The sequence below is a fragment of the Bubalus kerabau genome, chromosome 1, assembly GCF_029407905.1.
Source record: "Bubalus kerabau isolate K-KA32 ecotype Philippines breed swamp buffalo chromosome 1, PCC_UOA_SB_1v2, whole genome shotgun sequence".
Classification (NCBI taxonomy): domain Eukaryota; kingdom Metazoa; phylum Chordata; class Mammalia; order Artiodactyla; family Bovidae; genus Bubalus; species Bubalus kerabau.
In genome coordinates this window covers 56,479,699-56,502,697 of record NC_073624.1, presented here as the reverse complement: position 1 = coordinate 56,502,697, position 22,999 = coordinate 56,479,699, and the positions used below count along the sequence as shown (strand labels likewise).

Genomic DNA, 22,999 nt, shown 5'->3' with positions numbered 1-22,999 from the left:
GCTGCAAGACCACCAGTTTCCAGACTTCTGGCTATGTGACCATCCCTTCAGAGACTTTTTCATTGGTGGGGTATAAGAAGGACTCCGTCAGAAAGGGAGAACGCTGGTTCTCCTTAAGAGCCAGTCACCCTCTCTTTGCCCTCTAATAAATTTCCTTTTCTTGCCTGACTGCCTGGCTTGCTCTCTTTTTCTCTGCACTCGCTTTACATTCTGTTGCCAGAACCCAGGAGGGAAGATCCACCGCAACTGAGTGGTCCCCTCCCTTGGACCTTGCCGAGAAACTGAGATGAGCTCCTGGACGGGACTCTCCACTTGCCTTACTGGACTGACATACACACACCGGCCCACATTTCATCCATCGGTTACAAGGGTGAGTGAAATCCTGTTCCCTCAGATCCTCTCTTGTGCCTCTTTTCCAAGCCCCAGAGCTAGGTGGGAGGATCCCCATGGCCCTCGGCCTTGCGCCCCGTCTGACTTTGAAATAGGGAACGCCCGTTTCAAAGCAGACTATTATTACTCTCTGAGAAAGTCCTGAGAAGGGGGAAACCTTTTCTCTCGGACCTTTCTCCTTGCTTTCTCTTGCCTTTGTCTTAGCTCCCTATTTGGCTGCAATGGGAAATTCTCAATCCCAGCCCTCAAAATCTACTCCTCTAGGATGCCTACTCCGAAACCTAAAAGCTTCAGGCTTCCACGGGGAGATAAGACCAAAAAGACTTATTTACTATTCTAACACTGTTTGGCCAGAATACAGACTTGATAACAGGTCCCAGTGGCCAGAAATGGAACTCATGATTATAATACTCTATGGGACCTCAATGGGAGAAGGCAATGGCACCCCACTCCAGCTTGCCTGGAAAATCCCATGGACGGTGGAGCCTGGTAGGCTGCAGTCCATGGGGTCGCTATGAGTCAGACACAACTGAGCGACTTCACTTTCACTTTCCACTTTCATGCATTGGAGAAGGAAATGGCAACCCACTCCAGTGTTCTTGCCTGGAGAATCCCATGGACGGGGAAGCCTGGTGGGCTGCAGTCCATGGGGTCACACAGAGTCGGACACGACTGAAGCGACTTAGCAGCAGCAGCAGCATGGGACCTCGATAACTTCTGCTGCCACAATGGCAAGTGGTTAGAAATCCCTTATGTTCAGTCTTGCTTTGCTCTTGGCTCTCAACCCTCTCTCTGTGAATTCTGTCCTATTTCTCAAATACACCTAGCCCACTCTGGGCCACATCCTCCTAATACAATGTCTCCCGATCCCTGTTCAGACTTTTCTTCTTCCTTCAACCCTTCTGACCACAGCCCACCCCCTATAGCTCCCAATCCCCTTGCAGCCACTCCAGATCCAGTTCCACAACCTCCACCTTACATCCCTCCCTCCCTCTTTCTCAAGTCACAGCTCCCAACCCCACTCCCCAGCCTGGGCCTGAGATAAGCTCTAAGACCTCAGCCCCACCCTCTACCCTGAGGGTCCCAAGGCTTTACCCAGACCTCCCTAGATCCCCTCCCAGTACCCAGTCTGAACTTTAAAATAGGAAACTTCACTCAGGACCCCACTCCTTCCCCTGCCCTCCCCCCACCCCGCCTTTACAGGAAGTTCACATCCCATTCTCCCTTACCAACCTATCTCAGATTGAAAAGCGTCTTGGCTCCTTCTCCTCAGACCCAGATAATTATCTAAAAGAATTCAAGTATCTTACCCAGTCTTATGACTTAACCTGACATGATATTTGCATCAGCCTTTCCTCCACTCTTCTCCCAGAAGAGAAGGAATGAGTATGGCAAGCCTCCCAGGCGCATGCTGATGAGATACACAGGACAGGTGACACTGGGCCTGTAGGGACGACATCTGTCCCCCAGAAGATCCCAACTGGGACTATCAGGCAGAGACATCTGGATGAGCAGCCCGTAATCACATGGTTGCTTGCCTCATTGTGTGCCTTCAAAAGGCAGGGCATAAAGCCATCAACTTTGATCAGCTCCAGAAAATAACTCAAGGGCTAGATGAAAACTCAGCACAATTTCTAGCCAGGTTAATGGAAGCTACAAAAATATACAAAATTAGACCCCACTTTAGCAGGGGGCACCATTGTCCTTAATACCCATTTTATCTCCCAGTCATCCCCAGATATCTGAAAGAAACTAAAAAAGGCAGAAGGCCCTCAAACCCCTCAACGAGACCTTTTAAATTTAGCCTTTAAGATTTTCAATAATTGGGAAGAACAGGCAAAGCTAGAGAAGGCCCAACGAGATCAGGCCAATACCACCTTTTAGTCACTGCCCTACATGGCTCCAAGCCTCATCAATCAACAAAGAAAGGAAGCCACCTGGGCCCTGCTTCAAATGTGGCAAAGAAGGCCACTGCGCCTGCTCATTCCTAAAGCCAAGGCCCCCTCCAGGTCCATGTCCCAGCTGTGGCATAAAGGGATATTGGAAGGTCGACTGCCCAAATCCCCCTCCAGGGATCCCTCCTCCTGGTCCTGGGCAGGAGTCCTCCAACCCAGCTCTGCCCAGCCTTCTCGGACTCTCCACTTTAGACTGAAGGTACCCAGGGCCCCAGACCCCGACTCTCACCACCTCTACGGAGCCCAGGGTAACTCTTAAACAGTGGCAGGTAAGCTGATCTCCTTTCTCATTGACACGGGGGCCACTTAGTCTCCTATGCCTGCCTACTCCAGAAAAACCAAGGTCTCTCAGGTCTCTGTTATGGGGGTTGACAGTTTAATATCTACACCCCAAATAACCGAGCCTCTACCTTGCACACTTCAAGATAACCCATTTTCCCATTCTTTTCTCATACTCCCAAAATGCCCCACTCCTATTCTTGGGAGAGACCTTCTCTCAAAATTCAAAGCCTCAATTACTATCCCAAGCCCACCCTCTAGCCTGGTTACTGCTCCTTAACACCCACCACTTCTGACATTCATCTACAACAGGCTCCTTTCTGTTTTTCCAGACAAAACTCTATGAACAATTCTTACCCCCAACTAGGAACTATACCGCCACACCTCTGTAATCGTACTTCACATCTCTCCTTCCCTTCAGGCTGATCTGTCTATCATGTCTCAGGAACTGCAGGACATTCGCTTACTTTCTCAGGGAGACTCCCTTCTGCATATGGTGTAAATACTCCTCTTGCAGGGGCTACACTGGTGAGTTCGCTGTCAGTTTCGGAGACTACTAACAATTTCCCAGAAAGACTCCTATTTGCTATTGATTTCAGCTGTTGTCTTCTTACTCCTGGGATATTTTTCTTATGTGGAACCACTACTTATTTATATCTTCCCACTAACCGGACAGGAACATGCACCCTGGTATATCTGGCCTCAGGTATTTTATTTCTATTGCTCCTAACAATCAGACCCTTCCTATCCCACTAACTCATAACTGACCCAGATGGGCAATTCAATTCATTCCTCTATCAATTGGTTTAGGAACAGCCGCTGGGATTGGGAAAGGGACCGCAGGACTCACAACCTCTTTTAATTATTATCAAAGCCTTTCTAAAGACCTCACTGACAGCCTAGAAGAAATAGCTAACAGCCTTATCACTATCCAAAACCAGCTAGATTCCCTGGTAGCCGTGGTCCTCCAAAACAGAAGAGGATTAGATCTCCTCACAGAGAAAAAGGAGGGCTATGCCTATTTTTGGACTTCCCTGGTGGCTCAGACGGTAAAGCGTCTGTCTACAATGTAGGAGACCCGGGTTCGATCCCTGGGTCGGGAAGATCCCCTGGAGAAGGAAATGGCAATCCACTCCAGTACTAATCCCTGGAAAATCCCACAGAGGAGCCTGGTAGGCTATAGTCCATGGGGTTGCAACGAGTCGGACACGACTGAGTGACTTCACTCACTATGCCTATTTTTGGAGGAAGCCTGCTGTTTCTCCACCAATAAATCAGGCATTGTAAAGGAAGCAGCAATAAATTTGACAAACAGGGCCTCGAGAATACGCCAATACCTCAGTAATTCATGGGAAAACTGGGTAAGCAATTGGAATTGGATGCCCTGGGTCCTACCTTTTCTAGGCCCTCTCCTTCTACTTGCCCTTATTCTAACTTTCAGCCCATGTTTAATGCATCTTTTTTCAAAATTTCTTCAGGACCACTTACAAGCCTTCACCAACTGAACTATCCACGAGCTACTTCTAACTCATTCGGATTATCAAATACTTCGACCCCACACAAATCCCCTTGACCCGCATTCCAGCCTTTTCTTACCTTACCCCCAGGAAGCCTCTGTCCCACAGGAAGCAGTTACAGATGACTGACCTTCAGCCCTTATCCTAAATCAAAAGGCTGGAATGATAGGGCCTACATGGGGTCTCATTGATAAGATGGCTCTTTATGTCGACCTTGCACAAAGAATAAAATCACAGTGATCTGTGGGACTGACCAAACTGCCCAAATGGCATCCCGTTATCTCACTGGCGCTTATCTTCTCAAAGCTGCAAGACCACCAGATTCCAGACCTCCGGCTACATGACCAGCCCTTCAGAGACTTTTTCATTGGTGGGGTATAAGAAGGACTCTTTCAGAAAGGGAGAATGCTGGTTCTCCTTAAGAGCCAGTCACCCTCTCTTTTCCCTCTAATACATTTCCTTTTCTTGCCTGACTGCCCGACTCACTGTCTTTTTCTCTGCACTCGCCTTACAAATCTTCTATCAGCAATAGGACACAACGAGGTACACATACGATCACTGTATTAAGGTGCAATACATGAAACAAAACAGAACAGCAGGTGGTATAATATTAGGTACATATTTCACACTTAGAGGTCTGAGTCACTTTCTCAACCCTTACTTAATAAGACTTATTTTCATCAGCCCCTAGACCAAGAACTACTAAAACTGGAAACCTGCAAACTGTCCCATATAATTTATTCATTCATCAGACAAATATTTAGACTGTATACTCTGGCATTACCTGGCACAGCGCCTGGTCACAGTGGTTAAAGACTGCACCCTCTCTTATGGAGCCCAGAATCCAGCAGGAGTCCAGACTTCATGCTGGAAATGTACATATATTCTGTGTACATAGCAAATGTATAATGTGGCATTTCTGAACAGCACTCTGTTCATTTTAAAACGTTTTGCAACCTCTTACCCACCCACCCACCCCCAAAAATACATATATATATTAAAACAAAGAGATGGATTTATAACAACCTGAAAACACAACTTTCTTCCAGTTGCTACGGCCACATTTTAAAATGGAGTGTTCTCTAAAATCACATCCAGGTACACTTTCAGTTCTCACCTACTCATAGTCTCCTACACATTTGTTTACAACAAAGGATACTATACTGGATGGTCAATCGTGAAATAACTATCCAACCTCAACCAAAGGGCTGTTTCACTCAAGAAAATGTTTAAAGTCCATATCCAGAGGGGCACAAAATCTATTAAACCTGGGTGTTTCCACCTGCCAAACCTGTTGCTTGGACCCTCTGGGGTTTACAGTCATACCGAGTTACTTTATGCATTATCAACTGTGAGCAGATTAGGAAAGGTTGGGCTAGTGTGATCCGGAATCTAAGTTATTAGCATATCCCGTGACCTGAAGGCTTGTGAGGGTTCCCAAGAGATCGGGTGCTGGAGTCCAAGATGGTTAAGGGCGTCATGGTCACATGAAGTCAAAGCCCTAGCCTCAGCTATCTCCTGATAGAGAAGAGCAGGACCTGTCAGGGGCGCTCCCACACCAGTGTATGTACATCTACCAGTACAGCCTCTAAAGGTTAACAGATTAAGCTGTCTCAAATAAGACAGCAAAAATGTAAGGGGAAAAAAAAAACCTTTCACGTGTAAGTCCTTTAAATTTGGGGCCAGTACACTCTCCCCACAGCAAATTCACGGGCCAAGAAAACACCCTTCTTGGACAAAGTTTTGAGATCCGGGAAGAAACGGGATTAAGAATATAAAGCGCCTCTGTAAAGGGAAAAGGTTATAAGGGTGACACTAGAAGAGGAAGCCGCAGGAGGGGCAAGGACTGAGAATTCGGTAAAATTTAGGAACTCTGGGTCCCGGGAGGGGGGCTGCGTGCCGAACCAAGGCCTTAGGGAGAAAGTCAAATGACTCGGGGTCCCTGCTGAAGGTACCTGGGGGGAAAGGGATTCCGCAGAAGGAGCGCGGATCTCCCAAACCGTCGTGAGGCGAGATCTGGACCCCAGATGCTGACGCCGCAGCCCGGAGAGGAGCTCTGTCCGAGCTGGCGGCGCCCCCGAGGGAAGGGCAGGCGCTGGGCTCATCCCTGTGTCTGCAGGGAGGATGGGGAGGCAAGAGTGCAGCGCGCCGGGGCCGGGACACCGCGCGGTCGTGCCGGTCCAGGGAGCCCTGGCAAGGGCTCCCGCGCCGCTACTCACCTCTCCGAACTGGAAGGCGGAGACGATGGTGACAACGACGCCCACGAAACAGACGTAGAGCCCATACCTGTGGGACAGGCAGGTATAGGTCTGTCTCTGCAAGAGCTTGAGCAGCATCACCCTGGCCGCCGCCACGCCGCGCCGTGCCCGGGGAGTCGGAGACGCCGCCGCTGCCGCCTCAACGAGCCGCCATTCCGCGGCCCCCGCAGGGCCGCCGCGCTCAGGTCACAGCCTCCGGCCGCCGCGCATTGCCGCTCCGGGGACCGACGCCCGCTCGGCTCCACGCCGCGGCCGCCGCTTCCGGGAGCCAGGAACCCACGCCCTCCTAGCGGCGGAGGCGGTCGCGCGGCCCCCAAGGCAGCCGGCGCCGCCCCAGTATAGCCGGGCTAGAGACGGCGGCGGCGGCTGCGGCGGCGGCGAACGGGCCGGCAGCGCCACCTGGAGGGCGGAGGGGCGGAGGACAGGCGCGAGCCCCCGTGACTACGCGTGCGCGGTGCGCTCTTCGGGCCTGGCAGGGATCCTTGAAACTGAGTTGTACCGGCAACCGGACAGGACAGGCCTCTGTAAGGAGGCCGTGCCCTAGACAGTGCTGCACGGGCACCAGTGTTTTTATGCACAAAAACCTTCCTGCATTTACAATGATTGGCAAATCATGGTTTTTCACAACGCCAAGAGGAAAAGCTGTTATAGATCTCTTCCCCTCCTGCTATCTAACCGTATTGTTGAAAGAGGAATTTGGAGGACTCAGTTCAGTTCAGTTCATTCGCTCAGTCGCTCAGTCGTATCCGACTCTTTGCGACCCCATGAATCGCAGCACGCCAGGCCTCCCTGTCCATCACCAGCCCCCAGAGTCCACCAAAACCCATGTCTATTGAGTTGGTGATGCCATCCAACCATCTCATTCTCTGTCAGCCCCTTCTCCTCCTGCCCTCAATCTTTCCCAGCATCAGGGTCTTTTCAAATGAGTCAGCTCTTTGCATCAGGTGGCCAAAGTATTGGAGTTTCAGCTTCAACATCAGTCCTTCCAATGAACACCCAGGACTGATCTCCTTTAGGATGGAATGGTTGGATCTCCTTGCAGTCCAAGGAACTCTCAAGAGCCTTCTCCAACACCACTAAATGTGCTAAACATTCATTCATTCATTCATCTATTTATTAAATACGTATTTAGTGTCCAGTATCTGGCAGGGTGCTTGGTGTCAGGTATTCAGAAATGAACTAGAGGGAATTCCCTGGCTGTCCAGCGATTAGGACTCCTCCCTTCCACTGCAGTGGCCTAGGTCTACACCCCTGGTTGGGAAACTAAGATCTCCCAGGCCCCCATGTTGTTGTTGTTGTTCAGGCAGGGCCAAAGAAACAGTCAGAAATGAACTAGATCTGGCCACTGTTCTCAGAGAGAGTCTAGTTGGGAAGACAAACACAGAAACCACTAAATACTATTTTAAAAAACAAAAACGTTGTTACAACAGACGTTGTGCCATGTATTGGATGGGAACCCATACAAAGGAGGTCAGTTATTTCTACTTTGGCACCAGATGATTTTTAAGAGGGCCTTCAGGTAGAAGAGGGGGTGTGGACAGTATCCATGCATGCAATGCTCAGTTGTGTCTGACTCGTTGCAACCCCACAGACTGTAGCCCACCAGGCTCCCCTCTGTCCTTGGGATTTCCCAGGCAAGAATACTGGAGTAGGTTGCCATTTCCTACTCAAGGGGATCTTCCCGACCCAGAAATTGAACCTGAGTCTCCTGTGGCTCATGCATTACCAGGTGGATTCTTTACCACTGAGTCACCTGGGAAGCCTGTGGACAGTGTTGTTGTTCAGTCGCTCAGTTGTGTCCAGTTCTTTTCACCCCCATGGAATGCAGGTTTCCCTGTCCTTCACCATCTTCTGCAGTTTGCTCAAACTCATGTCCATTGAGGCTGTGCAACCATCTCATCCTCTGTCATCCCCTTCTCCTCCTGCCCTCAATTTTCCCCAGCATCAGGGTCTCTTCCAATGAGTTGGCTCTTCGCATCAGGTGGCCAAAGTATTGGAGCTTCAACTTCAGCATCAGTCCTTCCAATGAATATTCAGGCTTGATTTCCTTTAGGGTTGACTGGATAAAACCAGAGGACTTAAGTCTCAAGGGGTTTGAAACAACAATATTTCCTATCAGGACACACAGTTTTCTCTTTCAACATTTTATTAACACTCCTGGTGTCTCTTTCCACCCCTCATCCCAAGAGAGGAGGGAGGTACCTGACTGGCAAGGTTGCAAGAAATTGAGCTTGTCTGCCAGAGACAGAAGTTCTCATCCACTGTCTGCCAGCCATAGGAGCAGCTGGGGCCCAGCCTGGGCCTGGGCCTAGAAAGTGTGTTTCATTCAGAGAGAAAATATTAGCTGCTTGCTGGTTTGAGGAAGTGAACAACATTCTTCAATTAACTGTATCAGCACTAAAACCGATGCATCCATCTCCATCTGTCTGTATCTTACACCATATTCTCAATGAGTTTGAAACTCAGGAGACAAGAATGCTTTAAGTGTTGGGCACCTAAACACCATCTATCTCTGAGTCACCTTTTGCCCAGTCTTGATGAAAAATGAACAACCAAGTAAACAATCCTACACAGTGAAGAGCCTCTTGCCCTGGGCTTGCAAAATATAACCTCGAATATAGATATGGTGTACTTGAAGGCATACCTTGAGCTTGATAAGAAAATGACCCTAAACAGAGAACTTTAATAAGTTGATTTAAGCAAAGTTGAAATAACTCCTGATATGTCTATATTTAGCTTAGTCCTTGCTTTACTCAAGGTAAAAAGATAAAAATGTTAACATTATGAAATACTTGTACTTTTCAGCTTTAGGCTTGAAAAGCTTGCTTGTTAAAAATAAAATAAAATAAAATAAAAAGAAAGAAAAGCTTGCTTGTTGTCAGAAAACATACTTTAATTTTTTCCCCTGCTTCTTCCTTTCAAGATAAACAGTGTGCGCTCATAAAACACAAGTCTATTGTAAGTGACCTCATGCCTTTCTTTTTTTTTTTTCTAAAAAAGAAAGCCAAGACAGCTTTTATTTATTTTTGCAAAATAATAACTAAAGCAAATTATTAAGAAATTTCATTGCTTCTGATAGAATTCCAAGAGCCAAAACATAACATGGCCCACTGCTTATTTTTTTGTGAATGCAAATATATCATGTATATATAAACAGATACACATAGTTATCACATAAGTGGGGCTTCCCTGGTGGCTCAGGTGGTAAAGAATCTGCCTACAATGCAGGAGACCTGGATTCGATCCCTGCATTGGGAAGATCCCCTGGAGAAGGGAATGGCAACCCACTCTAGTATTCTTGCCTGGAAAATCCCCTGGACAAAGGAGCCTGGTGGGCTACAGGGTCGCAAAGAGTCAGACATGACAGTGAGTGTTGCGCGCACGCGCTCGCGCGTGCACACACACACACACACACACACACACATCTCTGCAATACAGACATCACAAAGGCAGGAGACTGGCTCATCTTATTCATAACTATATCCCTACCCTTAGCATTCCCTGTGTGGCTCAGACGGTAAAGAATCTGTCTGCAATGCAGAAGGGTCACAAAGAGTCGGACACGACTGAGAAACTTCACTTTCACTTTTCACTTTCATGCATTGGAGAAGGAAATGGCAACCCACTCCAGTGTTCTTGCCTGGAGAATCTCAGGGACGGGGGAGCCTGGTGGACTGCCGTCTATTGGGTCGCACAGAGTCGGACACGACTGAAGTGACTTAGCAGCAGCAGCATCTAGGTTTCTAAATCTGTCATGTTTATTGTTATTTACTCTTTGTTTGTGTCATTTTGTTTGTTACTTTGTACTGTCTCAACTTTTTGCTAAATAATTTTTTCCCCTTATGCTTTGGCTCATTCTTTCTATTTTTGTGTGGTCTTATATTTCATTGATTTGTGCCTTTATCTTTGTAATTTCCTTTCCTCTTATTCTCTTAATTTACTCCCTTGCTTTTTTTTTTTTCTTCTTCTTCTTCAGGATACGCCAGTGGGGCATTTTAATTCTCTGCCAGGGACCTCGGCAGTGGAAGCACAGAGTGCTAACTCCTGGACCACCAAGGAATTCCCTTCTTCGTTGCTTCTTCAGCTGATTTCTCAAATGTAATACTTAGATCAATTTTTATTTTTAGTGTTTATTGTTTTCCATTAATGTCCCAAAACTATAAGCTTCAAGTACGAATTTTACTTAATCCCATGAACGTCTGCATGAAATGCAGATGTACACTGAGGCTTGGGGTTCGGTTCCAGACCGAGGCTAAGGTGGTAACCTGGGTTCTCTGGGCGTGCATGGCTGGGGCAGAGCAGCACTGTATCTCCACACACTGGTACACTAACCCACCACGCAGGACGTGGAAGAAAAAAACGAAAATCACACGCTGGACTCAGGAAGCGCCCCCTTCCTCCCTGCAATAGCCCTCCACCGCCCTCTACTGGTAAGGTTTAGGATCACACTCACTACGAAAGAGAAATGCTTAGTTCAAGTCCATTAACACAGAGACAGTTCTGAGCGGATGAATTTGGAGCTGAGAGGCACCCACTGTTAACCAGCACATGCCTGAAACTAGGGTTCTGGGTGTAGTTTAGATTCTCTTAGTCAGGTGAATTCACAGAACATTTTAATCTGGCAGTGACATGGGATAAGAAGCTGGGGAAAGGGAACCCCGCTTTTTTGCTAGAGAGACGTTTGGAGATGTGATGTGGTTCTGAAGCCAGCATTGCTGGAAGTGGCTTCTTGACTCTGTAGCAGATGTCCTGGTCTGCTCTTCCCTGGCCCACCGTGGCAGAATCCATAACTCCCTTGGAGCTCAGTTCAGCTCAGAGTTGGGGAGCACTTACTTGCAAATTCAACCTAAAGTCTCTTTTTGTTCAACTCTCCTGATTGTTCATGGATGAACCAGCTGAATCCTTTTCTGTTTAAATCAATGAATAGATTCTTTAGTCTACAAATAATAATTTGACTAAAACAAAAGAATGTATTCTGTATGATGTTGACACCCTGGAATTCATAGACTTCCTTTGTTGCCTAGTACTTGGTCAATTTTTTGCGAGTTTCAGGTTTGCTCCAAAAGAATGTGTATTACCCTTCTTCTCTCTCTTTCTCTCTGTATCCTGGCTCCTACACTCCCCCATTTAAGTTCTCATGAGCCATCCATTTAACTAGAGGTTCCAACAATTTCCCAAGATCATTATCAAGCCCACCATGATACACTTTGCAGAATCTATTTGCAAAATTTAATCCTACCCTTCTGTTTGAAAGTTGTGTCCATTTCCTGATTCCCACACTTTGGGAACTTTCTGATCTCCACAATTTTTAAAAAATTGTTTTCTGGTTTTCTCCTCCATATAGCCAAAGTAATGAGCACTCAATGTATGTATTTGATAATCTGTAAACCCTGATTATCTAACTTATTGCATGTTACATACATAATTAAATAGGAAGAATTTTCTATCATGCACAGCCTGCCTTCAAGAAGACTGTCAGGAGTACTCTGATAGTTTGCTACAAAGCTTTGGCAAGGTTCTAAATTTATTATAGTCACTATAACCAATGTTAAGGAACAGTATGGGCACCAAATTTCAGTTACTGACAGTTTGTTTAAAGTGCAAATGTTGGACTTCCCTGGTGGTCCAGTGGTTAAGAATTCACCTTCCAGCCACTCTCGCCTGTGATGGCCATACTCTTTCTGTGGAGTGTGTGTGTGTGTGTGCGCGCGCGCACATGTGTGTGCGCTTAGTTACTCAGTCATGCTGACTTTTTGGAACCCCATGGACTGTAGCCGCCCAGGCTCCTCTTTCCATGGGGATTCTCCAGGCAAGAATACTGGAATGGGTTGCCATGTCCTTCTCCAGGGACTCTTCCTGACCCAGGAAGCAAATAAGGGTCTCCTGCATTGCAGGAAGATTCTTAATCAGCTGAGCTACCATGGAAGCCCTCTGTGGAGTGTGTTCCTCTCTAAATAAATCCACTTATTACCTAAAAAAAAAAAAAAAGAATCCACCTTCCAATGCAGGGGATGAAGTTTTGATCCCTGATCAGGGAGTTAAGATCCCACATGCCGCAGGGGAACTAAGCCTACACGCCACAACTAAGACCCGATGTAGCCAAATAAATATTTTAAAAATTAAAAAATAAGTAAAAAGTGCAAATGTCACAGTAGAAGGCAATATAACTGTTGCCTCTGACATTTCAGGCCAAAAGGGTTAGGAGATAACTATGGTAAGACTGCCGAGAGGGTACAAAGGGAATGAGTTAATAATGATTAGCATTATGTGTGAATAGAGGGAAACTCATGAAAAAGAAAATCCATTTTCTTTTGTCTTTCTTTTCTATCATCATGTACAAACTAGCTGCAGGGTTTGCTCTATTGCTTCACTGTAAACTGTATGTATAACAAAACAAAACAAATTTCTAGGACTTCCTTGGTGGTCCAGTGGTTAAAACTATGTTCTTCCAATACAAAGGGCATGGGTTTGATCCCTGGTTGGGGAACTAAAATTCCACATGCCTCCTGTGACCAAAAAAAAAAAAAAATTTCCAAAAGCTGCATTCTGAGCTCCTTCCCTTGCAACGTAGACAGTTCTATTCCTCCCTAAGCTGATATCCTCTTTGGGTCCTCAGTTAAGATGAGATAGAGCTAGTTTTGTTCATGTCTCCCATCCCACCTCATACTGATCTAAATTGGATAGTTAAGTTATTCTTCTTGGCTTTATTTTCACTTCACTATGTGCAGATTTGCTGCTAATTAATTCTGAGAAGTTCTTCTAGATAAGCTAGGAACATTCCTTTTTTAAAAAATGAAACATTATTTTATATTAAGACAAATTTCTCTCTAATAATATTAAATAAACAGTTATAGATCTTGGGAATTCCTTGGGGGCCCAGTGGTTAAGACTCCACTCTTTCATTGCTGAGCTGTGGATTCAATCCCTGATAAGGGAATTAAGACCCCCACAAGCCATGTGGTGTGCCCAAAAAATAAATAAATAAACAAAAAAAGAATGTTTAATTTAAAAAGATAAGAATGATCACATTTTTTTAAAAAGTTATGGGTCAAAGCCAGTGTCTGTTGAGCAATCATGGAACAATGTTTTGGTTTCTGTATTCATTTATTACCCTAATTCTTTTGCCTTGATTTCCTAGAATATTATCTAGTTAACACTGTTTTTTAAAAAAAAAACAGCTTTATAGAGGGATAATTTACATACCATAAAATTGAGCCATTTTAGGTCAACAATTATTTAAGGAAATTTACGAGTTGTTCAACCATTATGGTAATCCAGAATTAGCATTTGTAATAGTTTCATTACTCTAAAATTCTCTTGGGGATTCCCTGGTGATCCAGCAGTTAGGACTCCTACACTTTCAATGCGAGGGTACAGGAAACTGCATGATTGGGGAACTAAGATCCTGCAAGCCATGAAGAGCAGCAAAAAAAAAAAGTTGTCTTGGACTTTGTTTGCCATTCTGGATAGTATTCAATTGTATTCCAGGACCATGTTTTGTTTATCCATTCACTGACCATTTGAAGGGCTTCCCAGGTGGTTCTAGTGGTAAAGAAACTGCCTGAAAATGCAGGAGACATAAGAGACTCAGGTTTGATCCCTGGGTCGGGAAGATCACCTGCTGGAGGCAATGGCAATTGACTCTAGTATTCTTGGCCGGAGAATCCCATGGACAGAGGAGCCTGGTGGGTTACAGTCCCCAGGGTTCCAAAGAGTCAGACATGACTGAAATGACGGCACATGTGCATGCATGGACATTTGAATCATTTCTGCATTGGGTCTAATTATTTGTTTTGCTTTGTTTTTAGGATTGCATCTAATTATTTGTAATGCTGCTATGAACAATGCACATACATGTCTTCAGGTGGACTTACGTTTTCATTTCTCTTGGGTAAATATAAAGGCATGGGCTTGCTGACTTATGTGGTAAGTTTATGTTGACATTTGAAAAAATTCCCAAACCATTTTCCAAAATGGGCATACAAATTTTCCTTTCCCAGGAGCTATGCAAGAGGATTCCAGTTTTCTTTCATTCTCTCCAACACGCCGCATGGTCTCTTGTTTTAATTATGGTCACTCGGTACACTTTTGATTTGTACTTCCTTTGCATTTCCCTAATGACTAATGATGTTAGCATCTTCTCAGATCTTTGTTAGTTATTTGTGTGTCTTCTGTGATGAAATGTCAATTCCAATCCCTTGCCAATTCTTTTTTAAATTTTACTTTCATTTATTTATTTCTATTTGGCTGTACCGAGTCTTCGCTGCCATGCTTGGACTTTCTTTAGTTGTGGCGAGTGGGAGCTAGTGCACGGACTTCTCATTGCAGTGGCTTCTCTTGTCCGTCCTGAGAGTGTGGGCTCAGTGGTTGTGGCACATGGGCCTGAATGCCCTGAGGCATGTGGGATCTTCCTGGACCAGGGATCAAACCTATGTCCCCTGCATAGGCAGGCAGATTCCTAACCACTGGACCACCAGGGAAGTCCCCCTTACCAATTCTTAAATTGGATTCTCTTTTTAACCTTTGACAACCTGATTTCTATCCTTACTGCTATTAAAACTGCCCTCTGAAACAATAAAATATCACTGAAATAATGAATCTTGACACATCCAGAAGTGTTTTCTTATTCGTCTTCACCTTAACCTTTCTGCACCATGTAGTAATATCTTCAATAACCCCCTTCTTTGGCTGTACCATGTGAGATCTTAGTTTCCTAGCCAGGGATCTAACATGGGCCCATGACAGTGTAAGCACGGAGTCCTAACGACTGAACAGCCAGGGAATTCCCAAATAACCTCCTTCTTGAAATGTTGTCTTACTTTGATGTTCATAACAGAATACTTCCCTGATACTTATGAAGTATTTTTTTTTTATTTGCCAGGTGCCACAGATTTGTGAGATCCTAGTTCTCCAACCAGGGATTGAACCAGAGTCCTAGCCACTGGACCGCCAAGGAATTCCCTTCAAATGTCTTTGATAACTTCCTTTTTTGGGTGGTATTCTCCTGTCCTCTCTAGGTGGTCTAGATCACATCGACTAGATTTCTGCCCTCTGCTCTTCTCCTTTTCCGTTTTTTTCCATAGCATATTATAATATTATAATATCTCTAAGGAAATATCTAAGAAGAAAGGAGGTGTTTAACAACATCTTCAAGGAAATGGTGTCCTCAGAATCTGGTGAGAAGTGAAGCTGCGAAGGGGGACCTGCCCAAAGGAGTTGCAGTCATGGATTAGAGATACAGATACTATCAGAACAGATGCAGCTAGTCAGGCAGAAGCTACAAGAGTCTGGGGAAAGAAAGACCTTTATGGGGTCAGCAAAAGATATGGAAATGAATCTGGGAGCAAATGGAGAATAGTCAACATAACATCCTATTGTTCCTCCACATGCAGTGTCTAGAACAGATGTTATCATTGCGCCTACATCACCTCCCTGTTTCACCTCCTGTGCCTCTGTCAATGGTACACTATTCTCATAGTCTCCCAGGCCGGCACCTCAGAAATCACTCTGACCCTCAGTCAGCGATCTCTTCTGCTTGCAAATTCTCTGTTCCTTATTTGACATTAGCCACCTCATGAGGTTGAATCAAACAATGGTTAAGATGCTGCATAAATGTGAGATTCCATGGTTTTATGGTACTCAATAGAGCATCATGATTTTACTGTAATTCTCACATGTGTGTTTGTCTTTTGAACAAGATAGTACCTTGGTTTTTTTTGGGGGGGGGGACAGGGTCTACTGCCTGCAACGCAGGAGACCCAGGTTCCATCCCTGGGTCTGGAAGATCCCCTCGACAAGGGCATGGCTACCCACTCAAGTATTCTTGCTTGGAAAATTCCATGGACAGAGGAGCCTGGCAGGCTGCAGTCCATGGGGTCTCGAAGAGTCAAACACAACTAAGTGACTAACACTTTCAGTTTCACTTCTACTCTCTATATTCCTTCAAACCTTCTTCATGCCCATCAGGTTTCTGTTAGAGTAGGCATTCAGGAAATGTTTATAAAAAGAATAAATGAATGACTCAGACATGGGCCTAAAACTTGCCTAAATCCTTTGTCCAAATTACAGATTTTGAGAACAAACACTCAACCCATTTTGTTACTGAACAGAACTCAGTTTCACTCACTCAGTGTGCACAAAGCCAATCTACTGACTCTGGGTTGTAGTGAAGGAAACTATAGACAGTTTATTTTGTAGGACATCAGACAAGGAGACCGGGTACTCCCTGTTGGCAATGGTTTTTAAAGGCAACATTAGGGTGAAGGTTGCAGGGGTGTGATCAGCTTGTGGACATTCTTCTAATTGTTGGTGGTAGTGAGGTAGAGACCACATGTTACATACTTATTCCATGTACTCAGTCATGTCTGACACTTTGTGACCCCATAGGCTGTAGCTTGCCAGGCTCCTCTGTCCATAGAATTTTCCAGGCAAGAATACTGGAGTGGGTTGCCATTTCCTATTTCCGGAGATCTTCCCAACCCAGGGATCAAACTTGCATCTCTTCCTTGTCCTGCATTGGCAGGTGGGTTCTTTACCACTAGCGCCACCTGGGAAGCCGTGGTGGTGAGGTAACAAGATAATATTTCTGGAACCTCAATCCTCAACTTTCTGGTTCCAGCAAGTCTGATTAGCAGTTTCTATTCAAGGAGGGTCCTGGTGTCCATAAAACAACTCCAGGATATGCATCAGATTGTTCTATATATCTGTATATCTATTTATCTATAGCCTTTCAGGAGCAACTGAAACTGTGCATCTCAGATTGGGACACAAACCCGGGCAAAACCCATGGTCTTTTAACTGAGATCACACACCAGGCTTCAGTACTTACTGAAGTTCAGGTTCTCTCTTTTTTTCTTTTTAAAATATTTATTTATTTATTGGCTGTGCTGGCTTTTCTATAGCTGCAGAAAGTTGGGACTGTTTGGTGTGGCTTCTCATTGTGGTGGCTTCTCTTGTGGAGCGCAGGCTCTAACTTCCAGGGCTTCGGTAGTTGCAGCAAGTGGGTCCAGTAGTTGTGGCACATGGGCTTAGTTGTTTCAAGGCTTGTGGCATCTTCCCAGACCAGGGATTGAACCTGAGTCCCCTCATTGGTGGGCGGATTCTTATCCACTGAACCACTAGGGAAGTCCAAGCTCAAGTTCTTGACATTTCATCACAAAGTAACAGGTAGAAAGTGTATTTATTTAGAGAAACACACTCCATATAGAGTGTGAGCCGTCTTAGACATCAAGAGTGGTGCCAAAATATGGTGTGGTTAGTTTTTTTTTTCCAATAATTTTATTATTTTATTTTATTTTTGGCTGCACTGGGTTGTCCTTGCTGCACACAGACTTTCTCTAGTTGTGGCGAATGGGGTTACTCCCTAGTTGCAGTGCTTGGGCTTCTCATTGCAGTGGCTTCTCTTGTAGTGAACAGGCTCTATAGTGTGGGCTTCAGTTGTAATGTATGGGCTTAGTGACCTCTCGGCATGTGGGAGCTTCCCAGATCAGGGTTTGAACCCGTGTCTCCTGCATTGGCACACTGAGCCTTTAGGGAAGCCCTGGTATGGTTACTTTTGTTTTGTTGTTGTTTTTTTTAGTGTTTTATTTTATTTATTTATTGGACATGCAGCATGTGGGATCTTAGTTCCCTAACCAGGGATAGAACCCATGCCCCCTCCATTGGGAGCTCAGAGTCTTAACCACTGGACCACCAGGGAAGTCCCATGGTTAGTTTTTATGGGCTGGATAATTTCATAGGCTAATAAATGGAGGATTATTCCAACTATTTCAGAGAAGAGGCAGAGATTTCCAGGAATTGGGCCACCATCCACTTTTTGATCTGTGATAGTTGCCCTCAGGGAAACCCTTTGTGGCTCAGACAGGAAAGAATCAGCCTGCAATGCAAGAGACCTGGGTTCTATCCCTGGTTCAGGATGATCCCCTGGAGAAGGAAATGGCTACCCAATCCAATATTCTTGTAAAAGGAGGGAAAGGGGTAGGGCACAACTTTTGAAAGAATGACATAGCCCAAGGACACAAAATAAACCAAGAATGGGACCAAGATGGGAGAGTAGACCTTGATCCTTGATCAGCAAGTGAATGACACACCCAGAGGTGCCATGACAGTTCCCAGGGATTGTTAAGAACAGGAAGTGGGTGGTGGCCCAAATCCTGGAAATATCCACCCCTTCCCCAAAATCAGTTCAGTTCAGTTGCTCAGTCATGTCCAACTCTTTTTGACCCCATGGACTGCAGCATGCCAGGCTTCCCTGTCCATCACCAACTCCCAAAGCTTGCTCAAACTCATGTCCATCGAGTTGGTAATGCCATCCAACCGTCTCATCCTCTGTCCCAGCCACATGGGTTCAAGTCCCAGAAATAGTTGCAATAATCCTCCCACTTGTTAGCATATGAAATTACCCAGGCTATAAAAACCAACCACGCCAAACTTCAGGGCCACACTCGCCCTCTGTGATAGCCCACACTTTCTCTGTGGAGTGTGCTTCTCTCTGTATCTGAATAAATCCACTTCTTACTTTGGAAAGACTGATGCTAAAGCTGAAACTCCAATACTTTGGCCACCTTATGCGAAGAGTTGACTCATTGGAAAAGACTCTGATGCTGGGAGGGATTGGGGGCAGGAGAAGAAGGGGACGACAGAGGATGAGATGGCTGGATGGCATCACTGACTCGATGGACATGAGTTTGGGTGAACTCTGGGAGTTGGTGATGGACAGGGAGGCCTGGTGTGCTGCGATTCATGGGGTCGCAAAGGGTCGGACACAACTGAGCAACTGAACTGAACTGAACTGAACCTATCACTTTGTCTCTCATGGAATTCTTTCTGCAATGAGACATCAAGAACCTGAGCTTCATTAGGTCCTGAAACTAGATACTGTGAGTTTTGGCTGGGTTTGAGTCCCAGCATGTGGGTTCAAGTCCCAATCTGTAGTAAATGGTTTCTTTGTTGCCTGGAGAATTCCATGGACAAAGGAGCCTGAAGGGCTACAGTTCATGGGGTTGCCAAGGGTTGGACAAGACTGAGTGACCAACACAACAACAACAACAAAGTCAGACACGACTGAGCAACTAATGCTTTCATTTTTACTCGGCCTCAGAACTGTCAGGGCCCTGGTGGGTGTCACTTAAGCTTGCTGATGTGTTACAGTGAGAGTATACTGAGGCTCAGGCTTCCCGAATGGCTCACAGGAGATGTGGGTTCAATTCCTGGGTTGGGAAGTTGCCCTGGAGGAGGAAATGGCAACCCACTCTAGTATTCTCTTTTTTTTTTTTGGATGCACCAGGTCTTTGTCTCTGAATGTGGGATCTTGTGGCTTATGAGATTTAGTTCCCTGACCAGGGATCGAACCCAGGCCTCCTACATTGGGAGTGCAGAGTCATAGCCACTCAACCACCAGGGAAGTCTGCAGTCCAATATTCTTGCTTTTCTTGCTCAACTGCTTTTCCTTTGTTTCTGCATTTTCTTAATCATTAATCAAGTCAGTTCTTTGGAATTCTGCATTCAGATGGATATATCTTTCCTTTTTTCCTTTGCCTTTCACTTAACTTCTTTTCTCAGCTATTTGTAGGGCCTTCTCATACAATCCATTTGGCCTTTATGCATTTCTTTTTTCATGGGGTGGTTTTGATCACCACCTCCTGTACAATGTCACGAACCTCCCTTCATAGTTCTTCAGGCACTCTGTCTATCAGACCTAATCCCTTGAATCTATTTGTCACTTCCACTGTATAATCATAAGGGATTTGATTTAGGTCATACCTGAATGGTCTCGTGGTTTTCCCTACTTTCTTCAATTTAAGCCTGAATTTGGCAATAAGGAATTCATGATCTGAGCCACAGTCAGCTCCTGGTCTTGTTTTTGCTGACTGCATAGAGCTTCTCCATCTTTGGCTGCAAAGAATATAATCAATCTGATTATAAAATCACTGCAGATGGTGACTGTAGCCATGAAATTAAAAGATGCTTGCTTCTTGGAAGAAAAGTTATGACAAACCTAAATGGCATATTAAAAAGCAGAGACATTACTTTGCCAACAAAAGTCCATATAGTCAAAACTATAGCTTTTTTAGTAGTCATGTGTGGATGTGAGAGCTGGACCATAAAGAAGGCTGAGCACTGAAGACTTGATGCTTTTGAATTGTGGTGTTGGAAAAGACTCTTGAGAGTCCCTTGGACTGCAAGGAGATCCAACCAGTCAATCCTAAAGGAACTCAATCCTGAGTATTCATTGGAAACACTGATGCTGAAGCTGAAGCTCCAAAATTTGACTACCTGATGCAAAGAACTGACTCATTAGAAAAGACCCTGATGCTGGGAAAGTTTAAAGGCAGGAGGAAAAGGGGACATAGAGGATGCGATGGTTGGATGGCATCATGAACTTGATGGACATGAGTTTGAGCAAGCTCTGGGAGTTGGTGATAGACAGGCAAGCCTGGTGTGCTGCAGTCCATGGGGTTGCAAAGATTCGGACTGAGCGAGTGAACTGAACTGAACTAGATATGAGGAGATGCAAGGATTGAGATCATAAAATCTGTTCCTAAAAACATCCAACTACCTAAAGACCTGTCCCACAAGATTTCCTGGAGCACAGAGTGCCTCACTCCTCCCTGAGCTCCCACAGAGGTTGTTGAAGGTCAACAGTTATAGCTGCATGGGGTTCTATCTCCATAGAGGCAGATGGCAAATGCCATTGTTGTTCAGTCATTGGCAATGCTCTTGGTAAGTGCCAATTTGTAGTTGATAGTAGCATGCAGGATCTTGCATTCCGACCAGGGATTGAACCCATATCCCCTTCACTGAAAGATGAACTCTTTTTTTTTTTTTAATGAATGAATTTATTTTAATTGGAGGCTAATTACTTTACAATATTGTAGTGTTTTTTTTGCCATATATTCACATAAATCAGCCACGGGTGTACATATGTCACCCATCCTGAACCCCTCTCCCACCTCCCTCCCCATCCCATCCCTCAGCGTCATCCCAGTGCACTGGCCCTGAGTGCCCTGTCTCATGCATTGAACCTGGACTGGCGATCTATTTCACATATGGTAATATACGTGTTTCAATGCTATTCTCTCAAATCATCCCACCCTCACCTTCTCCCACAGAGTCCTAAAGTCTATTGTTTATATCTGTGTCTCTTTTGCTGTCTTGCATATATGGTCATCATTACCATCTTGAAAGATGAATTCTAAAGATTCTTAACCACTAGGCAAGACTACCAGGGAAGTCCCTATTTCTATGAATTTTAATATCTTTTTGTTTTTAAGTAAATCTTAAGTTTGGTTTTCTTATTATAAAAGTATTATGTTTTTAGTAGGTCAAAGAAGACAAAATCTCCTATAGCTCTGGTACAATTTCTTTTCTCTGTGAATGTTTCATCTTACTTTTTTGTTTGTATGTTTTGCATATTGACCTTCGTTTTTGACTTATCTATTTTTTAGATGTTTATTATTCTATCAGCGAATTCCCACAAATTGACCTTTAAATTTATTGTTCCAAAACAATTCATGCTCATAAAAATAAAAACAATAACTGAATAAGGTAAGAAGTTAAAGACTTCCTTCCCTCCAAAGCCCTGTTTCCAATCTCAAGGGGTAACCCTTGTTAACAACAGGATGCATATTTTTCCAGACGGTTGTTTTTTTCAGATTTTAATTATTTTTTTAAAAAGTTGAAGCTTTTATTGTTGAAAGTACAATACATATCCTCCACCTTCTCATCTAGTTCCTAAAATTCTACAATACTATTAACATAGTGCCTTACTTGCTTTTTTCACATATCTATTCAAACAGTTATGTCAATATCCATTCATTAATCCATTTTTTTAATTTTATTTTAAAATAAACCTGTGGCGGATTCATGTTGATATATGGCAAAACCAACACAATATTGTAAAGTTAAAAAATAAAATAAAATAAAAATTAAAAAAATAAAATAAGTTGCAGAGATCAGTATACATCATACCTAAACACTTCACCATTAACTTACATTTAGGACTTCCCTGATGGTCCAGTGGTTAAGACTCTGCCTGCCAATTCAGGGGACATGGGATCCATCCCTGGTCTGGGAAGATTCCAAATGTCACAGGACAACTAAGCCCAGGCACCACGACTCCTGAAGCCTGAGCCCTAGAGCCAATACTCCACAAGAGAAACCACTGCAGTTAGAAGTCCGTGCACTGCAACTAGAGAAAACCTGCATTCAGCAATGAAGATCCACCACCTGGGAAGTCCGGATGAAGCCTCAGCAGAGCCTAAAATAAATTTTTAAAAATATGGCTTAGGCTGAAATGGCTTCTCTTATGTCAAGAAAGCCATTTCTGTGTCAGTTGCAAATCGGCGCTTTCCAATAGCATTTGCAGAGACTGAACCCTGTGCTGTTGCAGCTCTTGACCTTTGACATGCTCTGAAGGGAGTTCAGAGTGGAGAGTGAGGCATTCTGTGCTCCAGGCAAACTGGTGGAATAGGTTTTTAGATAGTCAGATATTTTCAGGAGCTGATTTCATATCTAAGTCTTTCATCTCCTCTTATCTAGAAAAGCACTAAATCCTTTCATGGTGACATCCGCTCCTTGTGATTGCAGAAAACCTTTTATA

At 44.7% G+C, this 22,999-nt stretch overlaps 1 protein-coding gene and 1 long non-coding RNA gene across 6 annotated transcripts in view; one reads left to right on the top strand and one right to left on the bottom strand.

Annotated features, from left to right (window-relative positions):
* Nucleotides 1–6,741, bottom strand: part of GNPTAB (N-acetylglucosamine-1-phosphate transferase subunits alpha and beta) — an 85,777-nt gene extending 79,036 nt beyond the window's left edge. The window contains exon 1 of one of the 5 annotated variants that reach the window (XM_055575479.1): nucleotides 6,361–6,741. In XM_055575479.1, the coding sequence (XP_055431454.1) occupies nucleotides 6,361–6,477 (117 nt within the window). In that variant the 5' untranslated portion in view covers nucleotides 6,478–6,741. Of the gene's footprint in view, nucleotides 1–1,700; nucleotides 1,871–2,981; nucleotides 3,024–3,091; nucleotides 3,150–6,360 lie in introns of those variants that run through there. The other 4 variants (XM_055575484.1, XM_055575505.1, XM_055575492.1 and 1 more) reach the window with 4 other exon arrangements.
* LOC129648832 (uncharacterized) lies at nucleotides 2,478–4,235 on the top strand. The gene is made up of 3 exons (XR_008712893.1): nucleotides 2,478–2,614; nucleotides 3,046–3,152; nucleotides 4,103–4,235. It is a non-coding gene; the product is annotated as an uncharacterized LOC129648832 (long non-coding RNA).
* Nucleotides 6,742–22,999: the final 16,258 nt, after the last annotated feature.